The 24,818-nt window shown below is 48.4% G+C and overlaps 1 protein-coding gene across 1 annotated transcript in view; it reads left to right on the top strand.

The window, feature by feature from the left end:
- GRIN2D (glutamate ionotropic receptor NMDA type subunit 2D) overlaps positions 1 to 24,818 on the top strand; it is a 49,975-nt gene that overhangs the window by 5,523 nt on the left and 19,634 nt on the right. The window contains exons 2-7 of the mRNA XM_044447878.1: positions 19,044 to 19,465; positions 20,068 to 20,660; positions 21,555 to 21,669; positions 22,444 to 22,640; positions 23,045 to 23,198; positions 23,881 to 24,034. Of these exons, the coding sequence (XP_044303813.1) occupies positions 19,067 to 19,465; positions 20,068 to 20,660; positions 21,555 to 21,669; positions 22,444 to 22,640; positions 23,045 to 23,198; positions 23,881 to 24,034 (1,612 nt within the window). The 5' untranslated portion in view covers positions 19,044 to 19,066. The remainder of the gene's footprint in view (positions 1 to 19,043; positions 19,466 to 20,067; positions 20,661 to 21,554; positions 21,670 to 22,443; positions 22,641 to 23,044; positions 23,199 to 23,880; positions 24,035 to 24,818) is intronic.

Genomic DNA, 24,818 nt, shown 5'->3' with positions numbered 1-24,818 from the left:
TAGACTCAATAAGCTGCCCACACATTTTTGCAAGCATTTTTCATCAAACAGACTTTTAACTGACATAGCACTATCCTTTTAATTAAAATGTAGACACCTCGTGGTTAATGCGAGTTGAATGGAGAAGGTACATAAATATTTGTACACTGTTGCATGTTTACGAGATATGGTGGAGCATGTACTAAACGAACAAAAGGTTAGTACATTGCCCGGTCCATGTGCAAAGTCTCCAAGTGTTGCTAGGGGATGTGTGCAACGTTATGTGTGCATAAACAGGGTCATTCACACATGGACTCGAAACTGGTCAGCATTCTCTGGCTTTAGAATATGCACAGTCACTGGTCAAGTGTGAACTGCCCAAATTCTGTAGCATCTCTTGGAGGGTTATGCTTGTTGACTGGCTTGAGTTCACAGTCCCCTGTCTGAATAATTAAGGTATTCTCCAAAAGCTCTGGGGAATAAATTTCCCCACATGAGTCATCTAAAGACAGATACTTCTGGGATAGGGTTCTTCATAACTTTTCCTGTGTTTGCTAGGTTTAGATGCATGGCTTCTTATTGTTCTGTCGTACAAGGGCTTCTGTAAGCTAAAGTGACAAGTTGTGGCCCCCTCGGTCTTCAGCCTGCAACTCTCACCATTAGCTCTAGAGATGCGGGCCAGAAGTACTCCTGCGTGGTCATACTGTACCTATTCCCCCGTGCAAACCTAGGATACTATTTCATACTCTCGTATGCTCTGTTTATATGAGCCAAGGTTAGGCTGCCTTCCCATGCTGTGTGCATTTGACACCTTTATACATATGCTGTAGCTGTATAGCTTCTCCACTTCTGCCTACATCATTTCTGTCATGCTGGATGGCAACGCTCTTCTAAGGCACACACGCCCGTCCCAATACCTGTGCCGGTGCTTTATGCCATTGTACCAACAGCCAGTGAGCACTGAGCTAGCTGGGCTGATGGTCCGATCTGGCATAAGGCAGCTCTGCGTGTTCTCTCTCTTTCCGATGTTTGCAATCTCTCGGCCGGTCTCCTTGCAAACCAGATAACATCAAACTGCCTCCAATGGACTAGCCAGTTATAAAATACTTATACACCTTCCATTGTTGGGGGGTGCTGCTATATTTTTCCGACACTTGCCATCTTAACGACTATTTCACTCTATAGCGTCACACTGCAATTAAGGTGCTCCTTTTAACGCACAAACCAAAAAGCGGGGAAAGGCGATCTTCCTCTCCTCTGGATTCTTAAACTGTAGCTGTCCTTGTTCATCCTGCGTTCGCCCCCCGTTCTTATGGGAACACGAATCCAGATCAGGGGCAGAGCTTGTCACAAATACGCTGGCACCCAAGCCAGGACCTTCTCTAGTTCTCTTCTTTTTTCTGCTACACATGGGGATCCTCCCAAATCTTGTTTTGGGCTGTAGCGTCTTCTGCCTGCCCGATGCACCCAACCCTATGCAAAATGCCTCTGTGTGGGCAACCTTTAAGACTACAGACAGCACCGTTCAGAATAAGGTGCTGCATTTATAAATGGATGCATATGTGAGGTAGCATCTCCCCCACCTTCAGCTTGCCCTGCCTGCCCCCTCCCTTGCCTATAAACCATGGTCTAACCTGCTAATGTCCAGCCTCGACCGAACCTACAGGTCCTTTCTGGCAATGCCTATTCTGCTTCTCACCGTCAGACACGTTTCCCATCCACGCAGTTGCTCCGTCGCTTTGTATCCACTCTCATTTATCTCTCCCTGCCATCAGCCCCCACCTGTTCCTCCCTGAAAAACAACCCAGAGGGTTCTGGAACCGTTCCCGGCCCATCCCTTTCCTCCAGATGCTCCAGTTTCCAGAACAAGCCATTAATGGACACTCAGGAAAAGGTCCCCCCTGCTCCAGTGAAGAGAAGGTGGAGGCGCTTTCAGGAGCTGCCAGCACAGCTGTGCTCATCCGAATGGCCTGTTTTTCGGGTTCCAAGAAGCCGGGGTGATCCAGCATGAGGCCGATGGCTTGCCAGCCTTGCTCAAAATCTGTGCACACACCAAAACAGCTGGGGGAAGGGGCCTTGCCAATGCAGGGCAGGCATAAAAGAGCCTGCGGAAGCAGCTGTTTGGGCTGGGATCATCCTTTGCCAAGACCCAGAGGCTGCGAATGGAGACCAGAGTGGCCTGAGGCAGGAGGATAGCTTGGTGCAGGAAAAGGGGCTTCCGCTTGAGCCCAGCTTTGTCAGCAGTCCTTTTCAAGGCCACAGATCTTCATGAGCATGCACAGAGAACAGTTTCTCCTCCCAGCACAAAGTAACCAGAGCCCCCACTCCACCAGGAATTAGGGAGAAGCGATGGCAGGTTGTGGGAATGTTCTGCCTCAGCAGGCACAGGCCCAAGCCCCTCCCCTTTTTGAAATCAGGGGGAGAGTTTTTGACTTTCTTTCTTTGCTTTTAGATGAGAGGTACTGGGGCTGTATTCTTCTTCTCTGTAAGTCAGCACCTGAGCAAGCACAGTTTGTGTTCAATTACATAGATGAAAAACACTCTGCACATGCTCCATTGTTGCACTACTTATTCCAGGACTAAGTCGGCATGCAGAGGCTTTGGCTAAACCCAGGCTCCTGTTTAGCTGGTGAGGCGGACAAGGTGAGATGTGTAGGTTGGGATAGAAAGAGAGGGATAAGAGAAAAAGAGGGAATCCTGGCACGAAGGCGAGGGCGGGAGGCTCTCGCAGGGATCATGAGGCATGAGCAGACAGAGGTGCTCTGCACACAAGTCCTGAGTGCGTGTGTGCGCGCGCACACAGTTTCCAAATTAATTACAGGCAGAGAAGAGGCTGTGAGCGTCACTTGATGGGATTAAGGGTTTGTGGGAGGCGTGAAATTGACGCACGAAACCCTGGACCCCCATCACCCTTCTGGCCATGGGAATCTGGTGATGGGTTCCTCTTGGCGAATAACTCTCTTGTCCCCCCTCTTAAATTCCCTTCCCTTGCTGCCTCTCTTGGTCGCCCCTCTTGGCCTCTCCCCGCCAAAACCCACGGGGATCCAGGGGGATTTCGCTGCCGCAGACGGCTGGCAGGTGGAAATGAAACCTGCCGACTTTGATTAAACCTCTCTGAGGCGTGTGCGTCTCATCAGTGCTGCGTGTCTGCACAGAGAGGCCGGGTCGGATGAGCCCAGCCTCACCTCCCCTCACCCCCAGATCTGGATGCCACACAATGCTAAACAAGAACTGTTGGGGGCTTTGAGGTTAAGGGGAAGAAATCAAGGAAGCGACATAACAGCGCTTAATAAAATTAGGTTGCATGCAGAGTAAGTGGGTACAGAGAAGCTTCGCTTGTTTGCCACAGTGCTAGAACGTGGGCTCGCCTGGAAAAAGCAATTGGCAGGAGGCAGCCAGGGAGGGACTTTCTTCTTGCAATGCTTAGCTGACTTGAGGAATTCCCTGCCACAAGAAGAGCTGGCAGCTGGCTTAGCTCAGTTGCCAAGGGCATTAAACCGGGGAAATTTATGGACCACAAGAGGTCAGTCAATGCCTATGAGCCCTGTGGACTGAGTGGAGCCTCCATGTCCAGAAGCAGTGTACCTGTGAATGCCAGTGGAACGGCCTCTTGGCAGAAGCATCTGCCTGGCCACTGTGGAAAAAACAGATAGTGGACCAGATCAAGTGTTGGTCTGATCCAGCAGAGCTGTCATTATGTCACTCCCTCGCTAAGAGAATCACAGAAGCAGGGATGTGGCATCTCACCCGCATAGGGAAAACTCATTGTTGCCTACCCATCGACAGCCACCGGGCTCTTCCAAGCTGCACCAAGGCGAATTCCATGTGGCTGGTCTCTGTGCTACCCGAGATCGGAGCCTGGAGAATGGCCTTCAGTCGGGCCAGGCCACGGGCCCCTCTGACTCAGAATTGTTGACACGGACTGGCAGAGGCTCTCCAGGCCTTCGGGCAGGTTCCCTTCTCACCATACCTGGAGATGCCAGGGAGGGATTATGCCAGAGATCATCTGCCTGCACAGCACGCGCAACAGTGGCAGCAACTGCCAGGACCCTGCCCTAGTCCAGCCTCTCTCAGCCTGCTGCTCACCAGGACTGTGGGACTACAACTCCCCAAATCTCCCGGACACTTGAATCTCCACCCTAGACTCATTTGGAATTCAGTCTCTGATGGGAACCACAACGTACAACAGACATGGCGGGTTCAGAGATTTCCAAGTTAGAGCTTCTTTCACTCTAGATGATTGACTCTTCTTTCTGCCCCATACCTGCCCCACCAGTCCTTGCTTAGCGGTGTTGCAGGCTGCTTGTCCCAATACTTGAGAAGCAATGGGGCTAATAATGAAGGCGGGGGAAATAGGTTAGCTTCTCCAAACCAACATTCCTGTTGCTCATAGAATCACAGAATAGTAGATTGGAAGGGGCCTTGAAGGCCATCGCGTCCAACCCCCTGCTCTGACCACCTTACACCCTCCCACTCAGACGGCTGCCCGGTTTCTCTTTGACTCTCTCTGGTGTGGAAGAGCCCGCCACCTCTCTAGGCAGCTGGTCCCACTGTCCTACTGCTCTGACAGTGAGGAAGCTTTTCCTGATCTCCAGCCTGAATCTGGGTTGTCGCAACTTGAACTGATTATTCCGTGCCCTACACTCTGGTGTCAACAAGAGGAGATCTTGACCTTCCTCTTTGTGACAGCCTTGGAGGTACTTATAGAGGGATATCATGTCCCCCTCCATCTTCTCTCCTCAATGCTTGAACATGCACAGTTCTCAGCTGCTCCTATGCAGTCTTCCCCAACCTAGTGTTGGACTAGAACGCCCGGAATTCCAGCTGCAGGAGTTGTTGCCTCACACATCTGGAGGACATCAGGTTGGAGCAGGCTGGAAAGGGTCCTCGTATCTGCAACCTGCATGTCAGAAGCAAATGTAGGGGCCCTCGCATCTCTCGAGCTAGAGGCAACTGTCCAGTTAGGGCATCCTTATGTATCAACAGCTGCTCCCACCCCAGAGCAGGGAAGGGTAGAGCCCCGAAGGGCTGGCTTCCCCCAGAAGCAGCTGCTGCCTCCAGTCCCCTGCAAGAGCCATCTACCTGCGAGGCCGCTTGCCCTGGTGCGTTGCATCCACCCGGCGATGTCAAACACCCGGGGGCCATGTTCGCTTCTGTGTTCCTTCAACTGAGACGCGCACAGGAAATAAAAAGCGAGAAAAAGGACAAAAACGCAGCACGACTCGGGGCCCCGAGGGGAGAGAAAGAAAAGGCAGGAAAATCAATAACTCTGGCAGGAACCAAAGAGTGAGGGGAGAGGAGGAAGAAAAAAGCAGGAAAGCTCATTTGGGAGAATGGGGAAAGAGACCTTGCGAAGGAAGCCGGAGCTGTTGCTTTAGAGCGAGGAGGGCGAAAATTGGGAAGGCCTGTGGACTCTTTCGGAAGATGTGAGGTCTAGCAGGAGACGCAGCAGCAGTCGGCTTGCTGCAGCCCGGTATGGATGCACTTGTAGGACCTGGTCACGTGTGTGTCATTCCACCATGTTTACTTCAGAGGTGAGACTTTGCGCACTCCATGCCATGAGGGGATGTTACTTTGCACGTTACTGAATTTTCTACTTGCAGGGGGAATGCTAATTCCGACACTGAAGTGACTTCTCAACAAGCATTTACTTTTATTCTTATTCTATATTATAGTGTAGAATAATACCAGGCCCCAGAACCTGCATAAAATACCAGGCCCCAGAACCCTGTGAGGTAAAATGACTAGCCCAGGGCCAACTGCTGAACTTCATGCTTAAATGGGGATTTGAACCCAAGTCTCCTGGGACCTTCTCTACCTCTTTAGCTACTACACCATCTGGATTTGTCATCTCTCATTTTTTGTAAATATGAAGGAACTTTGGGGTTTAGGGAAAGAGTTTCACCTGTACTCCTTATGTGGTTATGTTGCATACCGCTTATCTTCCTACATTTGCAATCTCCATCACGTCCACAAACAGCCCTGTGAGGTTTCATATCGTTGGTATGCCCATTGTATAGATAGGCTAAGTGGGTCCGTGAGGAAGCCATTTCCCCAAGGCTGCGCTTTCATGGGATGGCAGAGGTAGTGTTTGAACCACCTCTGCATGTGCTGGGCCTCCGTATGTCCATCCACTCACATTTCCTCTCCTCCTCAGGACTGTAAAATGGTGTGGCCCCCCATGCCTGTTCTTGGTGGTGATAGGGTAAAAGGATCCATGTGGGGGGGAGAAGGGGGGGCTGTCTTTGCTTGCACCAAGCCCTGATGAGCCAGGCAGAACACCGGCTTCTGATTGCACTCCCAGGAATAGAAACACTTCTGTGATTGCGGAAATTACTGTCTCCTCAGCAAGGAGGTGCAGGAGATGTGGGCTTAACCTCCCCTCTTCCAGCCAGGATCGCTCTCAGAGGCCCCATCTGCAGGGGCATGAGCCCCCCCGGGGGCCACAGGACAGACCTCAAAGGTCCAGCAGCCCCTCTTTGCATTTAATTCGTGGGTCTGCCTAAATTGTGCATTACTGTGTTTTGTCAAAATACAGTGATGTGTACTTGTTGCTATTTAGGCTTCTGACCCTGCTGCATTTTTCTACATAACATCTGAACAAGATGTAATTGCTTTGTTTACTAATATATCTGTTAAAGGCTACCTCTAAGCAGGATCACTTGAGGGAGGAGAGTGTCCCACGAGCAGCGTGGACTCACATAAAGCTACACGTCTTGGGGTGTTTGCAGCCTCAGAGCTCAAAAAGGCAGCCTCTGCTCCAAATTAAGAGCTATTTTTTCATTCACCTTTTATGGAGACTCCAATAGCTGCCACACCAGACCATCTTCTATGACAGGCAAAGCACAAACTTAGAGTTTCAAGGGCTCCTTTGCCTTTAATTAAACGCTTCCTGTTTGCTGATCCATCTCGTTTTATTACCTGGTGCTGCAATGAGGATCCATATAGTGATGAATAGTGATTGTTTTTCTTATTTGATAATGAAATAGTGTTATTTCACTATAATAATGAAGAAAAAAACTAATGAGAGGAAAGAATTAACGTTTCCTCACCCCTACTTCCAGACTATATTGGAGCACATTAGTGAGGATGTTCAAAAGGCTGTTAAGAGAAAATTCATCAGTACCCATCTGCCAGCGCTCATCAGTAAAAACAAAACAGGCTGAATCCACAATTAATCTTTTAATTAATGTTGTTGGGAACTTCTGCCAAATGGAACTTACTTGTGAGTAAATACTATGACAAGAACTGAGTCATGGAGACGGGTATTGCTAGATAACATAGCATGGTATTTCACCCATCTTTAAGCTGCTATTCCTCCTGGCTAAAAAAAAAAAAAAGGAAAGCTTGGACCCCCAGGGCCCATTTTTCTGCAAGTTGAAAGCCCAGCTGCCATTGGCATTCTTTCTCTGAACTGTTTCCATTCAAACCACGAATTATAAGAACTGTTTAACTGCAAGAACTGGAGGGTGAGTGCACTTATTTTTCCTTCTCCCTGCCCATCCTGTTTCCTTTTTGTGTTGTTTTTTCAATCAGGCAGGGGAGAAAACTTCAGCCCTCCATTGGTGCCACTAAGACCCAGAAGGCTGTCCTGCTTTCCTGGCCTCAGCCTTTTCCCCAGCCATCAGTTGGTGCTGTCCCAGCTTTTCTGCAGTTTTCCCCATTCTAAAAGACTGAAACCTCTCCAAAGTCTTAGTTAGTGGCAGCACGAGCTTTAAGTTAAAAGATGTGGACATTTTAGTATTTTGCCTTGCCCCCTTCTGAGAGCATCCCTGACATGGAATGGGGCCTTTGGGCTGAGAGGAGTCCTCCCCGCAGCCTTTAAAATGATACCCTGCAAGCGTGTTTTTAATTTGTGTACACGGTACAGCAGTGAATAAATTTGAGGTCCCATATTCCTCCTACTCCAAATAATATATGAAATGCTCCTGTGGAATCTCTGTTTTAATTCTGCTTCGTTCTAATTGCGAAAAGCAGCGCCAAAGCAGTGCTCTGAGGGCTCTGGCACGTGAGCAACTTCAGAATGGTAATCATTCCTCTGCTCGCTTCTGCAGTCACAAACACAGATTAACCTGGATGCTCCACATAGTACCAGGCCTTGATGGAGGGGAGGGAAAGATGTCCGTTTTGCCACATCCCAAACCACTGCAATGAGGGCTGTGAAATGGGCCACCCAGACGTGAGGAGAGAGGAGGAAGGCGAGTGAGTGGCTTGGACGTTTGAAGAAGTCTGTGCTCGCCCGGCAGCCCTGCTGAGTATTTAAACGCAAATGTACTTTCTCTTCAGTGCGTGATGCAAAAAAGCTGCGCATCTGAATGCGTATTAGCATACGGTATATTTATAACTGGTTTTGTCATCTGGTTACTTGCGACGTGTTTGGGAGCAGAAATGCAAGCAGGTCTCCCTGACAGCTCGTGCATATGTAGGCGTAAAGCTCTCTTATTTAGCCAAGCATTTCCGAACTGTGAATTAGCTTTTATCTGACCTGTTTCATCCTGATTTGTTTTAAAGCTCTGGTTTCTATTTTGGCTTTTATGGTAATTCTTTACCGCTTTATCAGGAGTTTTATAACTTAGTAATATGTGATTTTTGTGACTGCGAGTGGCCTAGAGCGATTTCATCGAGACAGGATATAAATTTAATGAGGAGCAGTATGAATAGATGTGTATGTGGCAGGGGCTGTTGAACTGCATCACACTCTGAGGGTGCTTTGGGATTGCAAGGGTGCACACAAAATGCTCCCGCGCTGCTCTGGAAGGTAGACGTCCATATCATTTGACGTGCCTCTGCCACGCTAGGCATGCAGAGTTCCCTCCGGCCTCGACCCTCGCCACAGCTCTGCAGCGAGCGGCACTGCAAGGCAGACCGTCCTGCTCCCCTGCCCTGTGTCCCCTCCCGTCCCCGTGAGGCTCGCCACCCCCTGGCGACTGCCGCTTCTCCCCCTTGTGCCTTCCCGCAGCTCCTGGTGGCGGCTCTGCCTCCATTTCAGGCAGAATCCATCTATGCTGACCATGCTGGGGGTGATGGGAGCTGAAGTCCAAGGAATTTGGATGATAGCAGGCTGGAGAAAGCTGACCTAATCGTTAGCTACTCTGGGGCATGCACAGTCTTTCAAAACTCTCTGTTCCCCTTCGAATTTTGGAGCTGTAGGTTGCAATCTTAGCTCCGTGCTTAATGCACTATCATTCTTTCCTTGCTATGATTCAAAGGCCAGTAGCAATTTAAGGTTAGAATGAAGACCAGAACACTCACTTCTGGCTCTGATCCCGCATCATGGAGTGTTTGTGACTCATGTGTCTTGCCTAGTTGTGACACAGACCCATTTTACAGGCAAGGAAGCTGAGAACAAAATCGATTTGCTTCCTGGGTTGAGCATTTTATTCACTGCTCCACACAGGCCTGGTGTGTGCTTAGCCATATGCAGAATGCCCTTTGGGAGAGAGGGTGGTTTTCCACTTTGCTAGAGTGTCATACAAGGGTGTTTGCTTATTTAAAATATTGCTAACCCACTTTTCCATTAATAATGCACAGGATATGCTCTCCTGCCTCAGGCTGCAGAGCGTTCATGCCAGAGTTGTGTGCATGTGTAGAGGCCGGGATTTGTACAATCGTCACAAGAGTGCGAGGCTGTATGTCCGCTCGTGTAGGCATCTGTCCACAGTGCGTGTTTCTCTCTTCCTCCTCCTCCTCCTTTGGCATTTGCCGCCCATGCTCTGTCCGTCGCGGCGCGTGCTGTCTTGGTGCCAACTTTCCCCTTGCTGGTGTCACAGCCTCTCAGGTAGACCGGAGCGGGGAGGGGATGGAATGACAAGCACGATCCAGGCCAAGGTTGTCTGTAATGTCCACCGGAGAGCAAGCACCTGCCAGGACTCCTCTCTGCATTTCTGCCCAGTTCAGCAGCTGCTCTGTGCCCCCCTCGGGTCACCTTGCCCCAGGGAGCCCATCGATCATCAGGCCATTGCCAGGACTGCAAAAACTGGGAGGAGGTCGCTTCTGTGCAGCCAGGTAGCCTGCATACGCACAGCCGTCCACGCTGGGCTGAGCAGGGCATTCTGGGAACCACCGATCCCTCCTGGTCTGCAGTAACCAGACAGGTTCAGAGCCGGGTTTCCTGGCCCTGTTGGAATCCAGGACTGCAGTGCGTGGAAGAAGCCGTACCAGATGATGAAGAGATAAGTGGCTGTAGATCAGCCTTTCCTAACCCGATTCTGAACTGCACTTGCCGAATGGTTCCCGGCTTCTTCTGACTGTCATCTTGATTCCCAAGCAGAGCCCTTCGTTGTTCTGACTGGGCATTTCCTGACACCAGGAGTGCCTCAGTTGGGTGGTCCCAAGATTTACAGCGGCTTTCTGCAACCCACTTCCCTCCTGGACTGCAGTGGGAGTTAAGAGCGTTAGTCTGGCGAATCAGTGTGATGTAGGGAGCTATTTGGCACATCAGGATCCCAATCAGACGAAGCAGAGAAACACGCAGCAATTTTAGGCCAGGGATCTGTGCTCCAGAAAAGACAGGTGTCCTGACTGGCCAGAGCTGCAGAGTGCTCAGCCCTCATAGTACAGAAACCAGCTCCTCCTTCCCAGGAGCTCAGGCACAACCCAGATAGTTTTGCACACAGGAGTCTTGATACAGGCACTTAAAACTATGTAGAGAGAATGCCTTGTTTACAGTTGCATCCAGATTGATTGAGGGTCTTGCTGCTGGTTTGAGAACACTTTGCATCTCAAAGGCGAAGGTGGCTGTGCTTAGAGTGATGCTTATTCAAGATGGTGAAGTGGGAAGATTTGGCTCCCTGGGGCGAGGGGAGGGTGCCCAGGGCAGAGAATGCTTCTAGGGATTAAGGCAGCTGAGTAGGATGTGTGATATCAGCCTGGTAAGTGCCAGCTGCTTATGCACTGCAAGCGTACGGGTTCAACATTGGAATGGATTGCAAGGTCCCCAAATACGCCAGCCCTGGGTTCAGTGGAAGCTCTGAAAAATCCAGACAGAAGCTGTCAGTTGCGACGCTGGGTGAGGGCTAGCAAGTGATGAGATGGAAAAACTGGCATGAGGGTAGCTGGTAAGGTCCAGGCAGGAGCAAAGATGCAGGTGGACTGGAGCCTGCAGTCTGTGGGCATGTGCTGTGCATCGCTTGTATCGACTGCAGCAAGTCCCTGGGAGGTGGCCATATTTCTAAGGGGCAGCTGGACCAGCAAGATGCCTGGTCTTGTCCTGGCACTGACTGAGCTGAATTCCCTGGTGCTTCCTCAAATAAGTCCATCGCTAAACTGTGGCAGATTGCAGAGCTGCAGACTGGAAGCCACTGAAGTTGTATTTGGTCCAGCAGCCAGTGGCTCAGCTGTGAAACAGCAGCCCTTCCTATTCTCCTCTTGGTTCACGTTGATGAGATATTCCAGGCTAGAGGGAATCTGGCCTGGAATCATTTTTTTAAAATCATTCCTACTTCAGCTTTCCAGTCTTTAATGACAGAGCTGGAAAAGCAGTGGCTTTAGCCCCATGGATTGTAGCAGCATATCTGTTATCAGGAAAATAATCTGACAGTTCCTAAGAAAATAAGACGAGCTGTGTTTGGTCAAACCAAAGGCTTGTCTCATATCATGGGCACTTGGTGGTCAACTAGCTGCCAGTGGATGGTCACATGGAGGAGGAGAATGTAACAGCACCCATGTTACATACCCTCTTACTCATGTTCCCCAGCAACTCATGTTCAGAGGCATTCTGGAGGAAATATATGGCTGCCAGGGCTAGTAGCCTTCATCTCCTCCAATGTGACTAATCCCCTTCTAAAGTCATCCAAGTTGGTGGCCATCATGACATCTTGTAGCAGTGAATTTGGTAGTTTGACTCATGTTCTCTTTTATGCTGAATATCTCACTCTTCCGCCTGAATGGATGATTCCAGGTTCTAGTTTTGTGGATCGGGCCCAGACATCAGGTCAGGGAGCTGGAAGTGAATCTTCTGATTTCAGAAAAGCCTTGGCCTAAATCTCCCTGGTTAACCTTCTGCATTCGAGATATCTGGATTTGAGAAAAGTCTGGTGCAATTTTGCCCATTTCACTGCAGGAGGATACGTATTGGCGCTGTTGTCCTCAGTGGGGCTTTAGCCTATTGGTTTTTCTTCTTACAGCAACCCATGGATTTGCCAGGTGGCAACAGACCAGGAGCAGGAAACTTGTTTAACATTGTGGATGGGACCGAAATAATATCACCAACCAGAGGGCAGTAGCTATTTTGCATATTAGAGCAGCATAGCATAGCATTAACATGCTTGGCACAGGATGTTCCTGAGTGGCCACATTAGAATAAATTATAATCCCCATAGAACTTAGTATGTGCAAAGGGTTTTACAACATCTGCCATCTCCCTTATTCTCTCTGAGATAGAGAGACATGGGCACTTTTGCTGGGAAGAGCTGGTCTGCATCCAAGCATCTGAGAACAACCCGCCGCCCTGCCAATTCCCGGGAACTTTTGAACGGGCAAGGCAGAACAGGGCAGCCTCCTTTAAGGCCATCACTTCCAGAATGCTGGTCACATGATTCTGTTGCAGCAAAAACAGCAAAGAGTTTTGTGGCACCTTAAAGATGAACAGATTTATTATGGCATAAATATTGATGGACTAGAGCACACCTTTTTAATGTGGAAATTATGGACAGTCTTGGCCATTTACCACCTCAGAGAATTGGAGAAGAGTAGGGCATCAAGGGACTTACGGCTAATGCATCTGGTCATGTTGTTCCAATTATTTTAGCTATTAAATGTAATGTTGGAAATTAGACTATGCAGCAGTTCTCTTTTTCAGAGCAGATATGGCAAAGAAAACACTACCAGCATGTATTACATTTCTCTCAAACAAGTCACCCTTACTATTTGCGTTTGCTTAGAAAGCATCCTCGCTGTCCCTCTTTCTAGCTGCTGAAAATCTTCTTTCCAGCACAGCATTTATTTTACCTTCACAATGATTTGTACAAACACTGCCTTTAATAAATTTTCTGCCCATTCTAGTTGGGGAATTCCTGAAACAATTCATAGTAATTTTGAATGGAGAGAAGAAGGAGGGAGAAGAAGAGAGTTTTAGATTTCCTCCCCCAAGCTTGAATCATAATTAAAGATTATCATCATCATCATCATCATCATCATCATCATCATCATCATTATTATGTATTTTATAAGAGGATAAAATGGAGCTGTGCCTGGGATTCCTCTCAAGAGGATAAAATGTGGGACATAAATGCAATATAATAATACTATCCCACCTTTCTTCCTTTTGCTAAGAATCCAAGGTAGCTTACCAAATGTCCTCCTCCCCATTTTATCTTTACCATAACTTACCTGTGAGGTATGTAGGTGGCTGACCCACAGTCACCCAGTGGGCTTCATGGCTTTGTGGGGACTCAAAAGCAGATATCTTGGGTCCCAGCCCAGCACTCTTAACCGCTATACCACATGGGAATAATTTCAAGAATTGCCAGGTAGGAACAAGTACGCACCTTGCTATATGTGGAGTAAATCTCAAATGTTTTCTTCTACCACATGTATCTACTTGTACTTGAGCTCACTCATGATGGTATGCCTGCTTTTCCTACCTGGGTTTTAATTTCATAATACAATGATTCTTCCAGTGCTTTGAATTTTATGAACTGTTGTGAGAGGTCTTGATACCTAAAAGTTGGCCTATAAATAAATAATTTCTGATGGTTGTTTCTTCCCTGCCTAAGAAGGAGCTTCATGTCTTTGGAAGATTGTTTTGAGGCAGAAATATTTAAAGCTACTGTAAGTTAAAGCGTGCCATTTAAATGATAATAAATACAAATCAAAACTGGACTCAATCCTTGCCGTGGTGGTAGGGATTCTAATTCAATATAATCTCATGAGGGAGAAGTCACTTTGCCCTGTGAAAGACATGAACAAAATAAGCAGCAGCAGCCTGAAGGTAATTAACATCCCAAAACAAGCATTAATAGAAAGAAGTTGAAAGACTAAATAAAGTGGTCTTATGAGCAAAGCAGTGATCTAATTAAAATTGGCAGAGGGAAAACAAGACTCTTTCTTTATAATCTGTTGACATGTGATAAAGATTTCTCTCTTTAGGTTTCTCTTTTTAGGAAAAGGCCTACAAAGGTGCATATGGCTGGAACAGTTAATTATTTAAATGGATCGTTTTAAGAAGTAACATCAGGAGCCAGTTGTCTAGAATACAAAGGGAAGACCGACATGTGGCAAAGCCCATCTTCTGCCGTGTAACCTGATTGTGGGGATAGTATAGTTACAGAACAGATCGGCTGGCAGGGGTGCAAGGAGGAGGATAAACCTGTCCATACCCCCGAGTCTTTCCTTCAGATACTACTCTCTTCCTTCCACCACACCCCATAAGGATTGACGGGTGGATCTGTTCCTCTTTCTATAATGTACACACTTTCCCCAAACAATGAAAGGGTGTTTCATGTCTTTTCCACATCAGTTTGCAATTTTTAAATTAAAGACGTACACTTGTGTGCATTTTCAGTGTCATACCAATTTGTATGCACTTGCTCATAGATTCCACTAGCAGATTCCCCGTTTTTGTGAGCAGGTTTCTCTAATGTAGACATTCTGGGTGAATTGCACCGGAAAACTTGGGAGGCATGCCAAACCAGGTCCTGGTGCAGGACCAGCACCACCGAGGGTGAGCCAAGTGGCCGCTGTGCGGGTGGGGAAGTGTGAGCGGCGGCCACACGGCGCTGCTGGGAGGCAGATGAGCCAGTGGCACACCCTGCTCATGGAGGGGCACTGGCTGCCCTCCCACCAATCCCCCGCTGCTCTGAGGGGCCTGTTTTTCAGAGGCAGGCGTTGGCAGGAAGGAAGGATGCCCCAAAGCAAGGCATCTGGGCTGGGTGAGTGCTGCAGGGAGCTGCAGGACAGCGGCCTCCATGGGACTCTGCACCCACCCATGCCTTGCTCAGGGTAAGGATGGGGAGAGGGCATAACTACTCCAGCCAGCCTCAAGGGCGGGTCTTTCTGCTGTGTTGATTGTGCACCCGGAGAATGGCCCACTCTCCCTAGGCCTCTGCTTGGCCTGCGTAGGCTGGAGCATCACGGAGACTTCTGGAGACCCGCACGTGCCATTTTTCTCTTTTTCTGATTGTCCTCCTGGGGTGGCGGATTTACCCCACTCCATGGGTGGGTCAGCTCTGACCAAAAACAGAAGGTGAATGGCATTGGTGTTGTTGAGTGAATTCAGAGACGGAGAGAGAGAAAGAGTTAGGCTGCTTTATATCAAAATGAGAGCCACACACATTTCTTTTCAATCCTTGCCACTCTGATTATCTTTAAATTATTTTTTTCATCCAGCTGGGTTCTTAATCAGGGAGACAGCCCAGCTTGGAAGGTTGCAGGGGAGGTTCTCCTTACTCGGGAAGAGTTGAGTTATTGCACCTCCCGGCCATCCATTGAGAAAGACTTCCCTGGCAAATCCATGTTACTTCGGCAAATGCAGGCTGGGGTACATCTGCTTGCTGAGCTTCCATGTAACTACCTGGGACCCAGTGCATAACAGATCTCACCGTCCGAAGGGGGATCATTAGGCAGTGAAGGAGGGAAGCTTTGACCTGGAATTCTGACAGCCTCTCTCTGTCCCCTTTCCTTTCTCTTCTCCCTCCCCATGTTGATTACTTTGCTGCATCACTAATTGTCCACCAATACAGTAGACTGCTTGGATGATAAACACCCTGCTAAAAATTTCCACACACTCTCTTGCTGGATACACATTGCTTCGTATTTCAGGTTGTTGTAGAGCCAAGCTGTACAAGCCGCAGAACCCTGCTTTGCACTCTTGCTGGATTGGACCACATCAGGCTGCTAGTGGGTAATTGTGTATTTCAAAGCTCCCTCCCATCAAAGTACCCTGCACATAAGCATGTTAGAGGAAAGAATAGGCCAGAGACCTTCTTGATATGCTCGTTTTTTGTATGCTGAGTGTATTTAAAATTCAGCCACACTCTTAAAGTGTGAAGTGGAGGGATTCCACTTCAGTAAAATCTGCACCATATTATTCTCCTGATCGTGTAATTCAGGTGTTCATCATCATCATCCATGATTTATTCAGACTTTCAATCTGGATCACACCCACTGTAGCACCACCAGGCAGATCAAGGGTCTACTCAAGAGTCAGGAAGGGATTCTTCTTTACCCTTCACAAAAACAGAACATGCAAGTCTCTGCATGTAGCCAGGAACTTGGTTTTCTTCCTTGAGTGATCCGAATCTCCTGCGTTGCATGCTGTAGTTTTGATGCTATGGGGTAATTTCTTTTCTTTTGCTGAGAGAAACGTAAAGATCTGGTTAGGATATGATGCTAACCTATGGTTTATTTAGCCTGTGGTTTGTTGCCTGGCAGGTGATTGAACAAACCGTGGTTTGTTTTCTCAACCCCTGTCCCATTTGTTTCCCTGTTGCCCAAATACCTTTGCAGTATTGTTCTACTGGCATGCAGAATGATTGCTGTTGGTTTTGTTTTTACTATTCTTCCCCATTGCCTGTGTTGTATGTCTGGTAAAACAACCCATAAACAACCTGCAGTTCTGGACTCACATGTAATGACAACCAATGGTTTATTCTTATTTTTAATTTGTATTAGTTTTTAATCTAAAATACAACCAATCAAAATTTACAACTAAAATAAAAACATATAAAATTAAACATACATATAAAATAAATCTTAAAATACTGTGACTCCTCCCCACCCGGACCATAGAATGCATCTTATAGATAGAAAAACTCGTTCAAACATTCTTTCAGAACATTTTCCCCTTCCAAAACAATGGCGTAAACAACTGAGAGCTCACAACCCAACAACAAACCATGAGTTCTCTTTCTGAGTTGTTCACATTTAACAAAGCATGGGTTGCTACTGTGGCTGGGTTTATATGTCACAACAACCCAGAATTCGACAACCCATGGGTTAAAAAAAGCATGGATTAGCTTTCTGTGTGAATAGTTTACTCTGCAGATCTGCATTGCTGGTAAATGATAAATGGGATTATATTGCTTGCTGACTGTGAATGTTGGAATGGCTGTTAGTGGAGGCCAACTGTAAAATATGTGGGGAGAATAAGTAGTCATGGACAAATAGGAACATGGTGGAAGAATCTCATGATGGTACAACGACAAGATGAGGGTAAGACACCGTACATGAAACTTAAACCTACTGCCTTTTGGGATTGGTTTAGAAGAATAAAGGCAGGGATGCCAAGCCTAACAAATACCATGGAAATCCATCTTGGGAATCATTTAAAGAAGTTGATACAAATTCCTTAATAAATAATAATGTAAATGGGCTTTCATGGCCCAGTAGGTGGTCAGTCCATCCACTACCTGGCAATTCCAGAGCAGCCAAAAACAGCAACGGTGAACTCTGGAAGTCCAACCCGACAAAGAAAAAAAGGCCCTGAGGACTCTCACTGAGGAGGAGCCAGCATACCAGGTCCACAATATTTGGGGCTGGTTTGATTTAGTGTCAGCTGTTACATGTCACCCGTCTGTTCTGACTAATTGTTGGTCTGTGAAGAGTTAAATGGAGAGCAGGATGAGCTCCGGACATCTGGCCAAAGCAGCAGGCAGAATCCCGGTGTTTGGGCAACATGAGACTTGGCTTGGCTTCCTGGATGAAATGGCCTTTCCCATTCATGAATATTCCCTGCTAAAAGCCTGTGGCTTGGGAAAAAGCTATTTCTTTCAGCTATTTCTGAGTCTCAACTCAAACGGAATTCTTCCTGGGTCAAGCATCCTCCTCATTTGATGGAATGAAGCAGATGATATATTAAAAATTAAAGAAAAAAATATCTGGGATAATTTGCACCCTATGAATCCTTCCAATTGAGATTTCTGACTTTCCCAAGCTAAAGGTGTAGCTACCGTCTTCCCTGTTGCTCGCGAGAGTGCCAGTTCTTCTCTTTTCAAGGTTTCCGCAGCTCTTCCACTAGCTTCAGTGACGTTTTCCAAAGGCCTCTGCTCCCCATCTCATGCCGCTTTGCCCAAACTCAGTGAGTTGAACAACAGAGAGAAAGTGAGCTGGTTGCATGTTCCTGTTATTACAGGGACTGTATTTAGGTCAGGAAGCACGAGGAAGAGTAGGAGACTGGGAAGGAGGGGAGTGGGATGTGGGTGGTGGGCATGGGCAGGAGGAAGGCCTTGCTGAAGTTGCAGGGTGATGAGGCAGGGAGGGAAGAGCAAGCAGGAAGTGCTTCTGGATGGGTCAGGCACCATCCCGCCCAGGAGTATGGCTTCTGCTTGTGAGGTCTTGACTTTCTGTCTCAGAGGCATTGTTTCATGTGGCCTTGTAGGTCTACCACTTTCCTTCTCCAAATGATTTGTGCAGCTAACGGAAGAGGTTCTCGCCAACAAAAGCACATGGCACAATACAAGGGGCAAGGATGCTCTGCCCTACCTGATCAACTCCCGTGAGCTATAGCTCAGAAGAATGTGGGGTTGCTAGTAGACCAGTGTGGGCGCACATGCACACGCACACGCACACGCACAGCAGCCCATGATTCCTTTCCCTGCTCCACCGGAATTCCATAGAAGCAGGGCAGCCAAGCGACTGGTGAGCCGGACACCAGATTTAGCCCATGATGTGGGTCATCGGTTCACTTCTAGTCACCCTGCAAGCCACGGTCATGCAGGGTGAGAAGATGAGAAACATGCAGCTGAGAGGAAGAACAGCTTTCTTACCATGCTCAATGCGCTCTCTCTCTCTCTCTCCCTCTCTCTCTCTCTTTCATTCTCTCGCTCTCTCTCTCTCTCACTCCTTCCTTCCCCATTTAACCTTGAGCTGTTCCATATAACAGAGTGAGGGGTTGGCAGGAGGAAACCACATATGCGTATGTGGTTGGGAAGCAATGGTTGCGTTTGCCGTAAGACCTTTTGGGGAGAAAGCTTGGCTTGGCCCAACTCTTTCCTCCCCTCAGCTACCATCCAAAGTAGTCCATCAGCAAAAGTGGCTGCCTAGCTTCATGGACCATGGATTCCTTTCTAGGTCTAAGCCTCGTCTTCTCCCTGCCTGTTCTGTCCTCCCCCCGCTTCCCCTTGCAGGGGGAACGTAGAGGCCCTGCGAGATGAGCCTGCCCCCGGGCACCCGCGCTGCTAGGATGCTCTTTGTCATGGCTCTGGCCTGTGCCAGCCCCTTCTTGGACCTGCGGCGGCGAACCATCAACATCCCCATCATTTTCAGTGGCTCAACCTACACACCCGACAGTGCCAGGTTCACACCTGAGGACTTCCGCAACTTCTCCATGGAGATCAACCCCATCCCTGTGGTTCTGAATGACACCAACCCTCGCAGCCTTATTGTGCGTCTCTGTGATGTTCTCTCCTCCCTCCACATCCATGGTGTTGTTTTTGAGGACGATACTCGTACAGAGGCCGTGGCCCAGATCCTGGACTTCATTTCAGCTCAGACCTCAGTTCCCATCATTGGCATCAATGGAGGATCAGCCATTGTTCTTACACCCAAGGTAAAGTAACCAAGGTTCTGTATCGTCCTGAAAGCCATGAGACATGAGGGTGCGTTTTTCTTGGCACTAAAAACATTCCAAATTTTGGAGCTAGTCATATTTTGCAATCTGAATATTTTATGGAGGTTTGTTCACTCATGGGAATCTGCTTAATTTGCATATGAATGTTTTCAAAATTCACTCTTTTCACTGCAGTTCAGAATTTTGATTGTTTTAAGTGTCGGACATATAAAGCTCTGGCTAGATGGAGGGGCTTTGCTTGGGATGGAGGGTCATTGGAATTGAAGGAAGTTGTAGCAATTTCACACATACTCAAGAAAAGGGATTGCAACGGCCCTCTTTTTCAAGGCTAGATGGACATTATCAGATCTGACAGAAGGACAGTTTTGACATAACGATTTCCTGCACATGAGCACTTTTGGAATTATTGCTGTGGAATACAAGGGTAGAAAGTACTTAATCAGAACTGAAAACCAATTTTTATTCCTTGACTAAACCATTCTGAAAGCTCTCCCATCCTCTTAATCCGATGGAGGCCAACATAAAAGGAGCAAGTATGAGCTACATTCTCCCCTGTCTCTTTTACCTCCTCTCAAATCCAGGAAAAGGGATCGACTTTCCTGCAGCTGGGCTCCTCAACCAAGCAGCAGTTGCAGGTGATGTTTGAAGTCTTGGAGCAGTATGACTGGACAGCGTTTGCTGTCATTACGACACTGTTCCCTGGCTATGAAGATTTTGTAGATTACATCGAGGTCCTAACGGACAGCAGTTTCATCGGATGGGAGCGCCGCAGCACTGTGACCCTTAACCTCACCGATGACCCAGATGGGGCCCGCATCAAACGCCAGCTCCGGGACATCAATGCCCGTATCTGCCTTCTCTACTGCTCCCGCGAAGAAGCGGAAAGCATCTTCCGTGCAGCTCGTGAAGTCAAGTTGACAGGCCCTGGGTACATCTGGTTCATGGCCGGCGCCAACTTCGGTAGAACCGAGTACATGCCGGACGAACTGCCGGAGGGGCTCTTCATGGTGCTTTCAGCAGGATGGAAAGACGATCTGTACCACCGGGTGCACAACGGGGTGGCCATCATTGCCAAAGGGGCCGAGGCTCTCTTCCAAGTCTACGGCTCAATCCCCAAATTCAACAGTGACTGCCGGGCACCCAACCTCACCCAGATCAACGAGAACCTGCATCGGTCAGCAGGGAGAGGGCTGGGGGGGGGGGGAGGCATTGGAGTGGGAGAAGGGCGGGAGGATGAGCAGAAGGACAATGCTGATGGCTGCGAGAAATGGATGGTGGATCTGAATCACGCCCACACCATTCCTCCCGCCATCCCATTCTTCATTTATACTCAGATTCCACATAGCACCCTCCCTCCCTCCCTCCCTCCCTCCCTCCATCTTTTTAAAAGAACCAAGAACTTTATGTGGCACCTCAAAGTTTATTTATCACAACACAAGATTTTGTGGACTAGAGACATGTCTTTTAAGTGGACTCTAGTTCATGAAAGTTTATGTCATAATAAATTTTCTAGGCTTTAACGTGCCACCACAGTGTTTGGTATTTTACCACACAGACTAGCAAGAATCCTGAAAATTGCTTCCACTAGTCTATTATACAATACCCATGTTGAGGACTCTTCTGTTTCATCCATCAATCTTTACTTTGTCCTTGCTTCCTTACCTCCATTCATAAATCCCTGTATTTCCACCCACCCACATGCCTACCATTACACCCATTTATTCATCCTGATCCACCCCTTTTACTAACCCTGCTTCCCGTAACTTACCCATCTTCCTGGCTATACTGCCTGCTCTTTCATTTTCTCCCCATAGTTCTAGTGCCATGGTCAGCTCCACCACCCCTTCCCATTCAGCGTGCTGCCTCCAGTCTCAGCATGGGCTTGAAAGGACCTTTTCTTTCTTCATTTTGCAAACCATCATCCACAGTTCTCCAGCTACTGTGTCTGCCATGTCAGATGAACACCTTGGGATCAGCGCGGACCAAGGGCAGAGCAGCGGGGTAAAGTTGCGATTGCAGTACACTAACGTTGCGCTTTAGGTTGACACCGGTTCATGCCTTTTCACAGGTACTTCATGAATGTTACTTGGGGTGAGAAGGATTTCTCCTTTAATGAAGAGGGGTACCTCATCAACCCATCCTTGGCTGTGATCTCCCTCAGCAAAGACCGAACCTGGGAGGTGGTGAGTTTGAGGGAGGTTTGGCAGAAAGGTTGGTGGGTTGGGGAAGAAGCTTGATGGGGCAAAGGTTTGAATTAGGGTCAGCAGGATTTAGGGTCAACAGGATTGGTGCACTGTGGCAAGGGAGAGCTGTGGGGAAGATTCATTGCTGACTTAGGGCCATAATGGGCAAGGATGAATCAGGAAGTTGGAGCAGGCTGGAACTGCCCAAGGCCCATAAACACTTGGAGCCGGATGTCCCGACCTCCTGGTGCTGGCATGTGTGTGCCTGAGCCTTTCCACAGTCTCATAATCCAGATGGGATCATGCTGCAATCACGACTGTACATGCCCAACAGAAAGGAGCCCGAGGTTGGAGCTACACATCACTCCTGCAAGCAAGCGCCACTGAACCCTGAAGGGGAAGGCAGCCCCTACGGGACAGGCGCTGAGGAACTGCGATAAAGCCCATCCACTGAATCCTCACAAATGTCATGTTATTAGCTGCTTAATATCCCCCTCCCATGTTGGTCATAGACGCTTGGGAGGAAAGGGTTCACTGGGGGATGGTGTGAGGCGTGAGTCACTTTTATGGGAAGACTTTGGTGGGAAGAGTCAAAGCTTGCTGTAAGTCTGGGCAGAAGAGCATGTTGCGGGAGTGGGGTGTCTTCCAGAGCGGAGCGTACGTGTGCATGAGTACGGAGTCGTTTCCTGGGAGCGACCAGCGCTGGTGGGGTGGCAAGCATTTGGAGAAAAGTTTGGTGTGTATCTAACCTCTTCTCTATGCCCTGGGAGGCAGGTGGGAAGGTGGGAGCGTAGAATCCTGAGCATGTCACGGTTCAGGAAATTCCTGCAGCCAGTGGACGACAACAAGCACCTCATGGTGGCAACCCTGGAGGAGAGGCCCTTTGTAATTGTGGACGACATCGACCCCGCCACAAAAACCTGCATCCGTGACTCAGTGCCCTGCCGCCACCCCCTCAACCGCACCAACAGGTATTCCAGCGACCGCTCCGCTTTCCCTCACAGGTGGGGGAGAAGCTTCATTTGGTTAATCCTCAGACTCTTCTTTGGCTTGGGGCCGCTTCTGTGGGTTTCCCACTGATCTCCATCCAAGCACCAGCCAGGTCTGGGCTTGTTTCTTTCCTGATGCCATTTCTATCCTGCCTTTCCTCCAAGGAGCTCAGAGTGGTACACACAGTTCTCTCCGCCTAGTCCCTGTTTGTCTTCAGAACACGGCTGGCCGGTGAACTAGCTGGCCTGGTGGGGGTTTGGACCTGGGCCTCCCGCATCCTGGCCTACCGCTCTAACCGCTGTACCACGCTGGCTCTTGTTTGCCTTCCACAGTGCTTCGAAACCACTTGCTGAGTTCCTTTCCCCCTTCCTTGCGCTCTTCACAGCAATCACTTGGAAAAGAGATGCTGCAAAGGGTTCTGCATTGACATCCTGAAGCGTCTGGCTAAGACTCTGGGTTTCACCTATGATCTTTATCTTGTCACCAACGGCAAACATGGCAAGAAAGTGAATGGCATGTGGAACGGCATGATCGGCGAGGTAACCGCCTTCCTTCTCTGAGGAACTAGGGGCTTAGGCTCCGAGACAAGCGCTTCGAACTCTCTGTGCTCAGCTCAGCTTCCAAAGAGAATCTTTTGTTCCCCTGCTCTCCTACATACAAATAAAAACCAGAGACCTGGATGCCTCTTGAGAGAACTCGCAAGCCCTGCCACAGGCTGTGCGGATATTATATTCGGAGGAAGGGACTGTCTGAAATGAGCATTAGCAGTGCCTGCACAGGTTATAGTTCATCTGCTTCATGAGTTATGGCGGCGGGGGGGTGCCCTCTAAGCTTTATGACTCATTTCCAAATGAGGCTTCTGTTGTGTCATTGCCCTGCCTCATTCATGGAATTTTACAGGAGTTTTAATCCTCTTGTGTTTTTCCACACCGTCCCCCCTCACTCCACTTCTTTTCTCATACCACAGAAAATCTGTTAGGGAGAAAAAGATGGAATAGTTGCACAATGCAATTTGATTGATAGCACTAGGAGCCCTCTGTCTGGAAGCACCTTCGGTCGATTTCTGGATCCCATATTGCTTGCATGCACACACTCTTATGTTACAGGGTAGGGCAAGCAGAATCTTCTGCCCTCTACCCAGGCTTTAGGATGGGCTAGGTTGTTTCCTCAAAGCGAGAAAACTTAGCATTCAGTCTCTCTCCTTCTCTCTCTCTCGGTCAGGTGTTTTACAAGCGAGCTGACATGGCGATTGGATCCTTGACCATCAATGCAGAGAGAGCTGAAGTAATCGATTTCTCTGTGCCCTTCGTTGAGACGGGAATCAGCGTCATGGTATCCCGGAGCAATGGAACTGTTTCACCTTCTGCCTTCCTAGGTGAGTTCCCAGCCTCAGGATGGTGCAAAGAAAAAAAAAAGCAAGTTGGCAGGTGGCGGGCAGGGAGCCTCCAAAACAAGATGCATTACGGGATAGGATTCAGGGGTCCTAGATTCTTCCTATTTTCTCACCTCTTGACTCTAACATAAGAGGCCAGCCAATCTTGGGGAAAGGGCTCTCCTAAGGTTATCCTTTATTGCTAAGGCACTGTTTTGATTTTTTTTATTGCTGATTTTATTTGAGCATTTGCAGTCTACCTTGGATGCTGAAGAGCAGGAAGGTGGGATAAAAATATTTTAATACAGTGTTTAATATAAAATTAGATATCAAAACTGATGTATAAAATGATGCCCAAGGGGTGAGGAGGTAAGAAAGAAGTCCCTGGGAAACAGACACACACAGCTTGCCCGCTTGTGCTATCATGAGCACTTCGAATCACAGTGGAAGTGCTAGTTGAAGCGAAGGGGAAATTGCATTTTCCAGCAGGAGCAAGCCATGGTCCAACTCCTGGGAGAATGCGATTTCCCCAAAACAGAAGTGCTATCTTTAGGAAACAGGAAACAGCCACACTCTCAAGTTAACAAATGTGCAGTTTTGCGGAAAGATGTTTGATCTTACAGAGCTGAACAATGGCATCACACACAAGTGTTTGTTGTCGCACTTGTATAGATAAGGACTGGGAGCACTTGTCGCCTTCACAAAACTGTCCTTGAGGGGAAGGTGTGATTGACTCTACATTCTGTTTTTACAGTCGGCATCCCTTTTGGAGCTCCTCTAAACTGCA

This window comes from Varanus komodoensis, unplaced genomic scaffold (genome assembly GCF_004798865.1).
Source record: "Varanus komodoensis strain SLA01 unplaced genomic scaffold, ASM479886v1 scaffold53, whole genome shotgun sequence".
NCBI lineage: Eukaryota > Metazoa > Chordata > Lepidosauria > Squamata > Varanidae > Varanus > Varanus komodoensis.
Note: the sequence above shows the minus strand (reverse complement) of the source record. Positions and strands in the feature narration are given on the sequence as shown.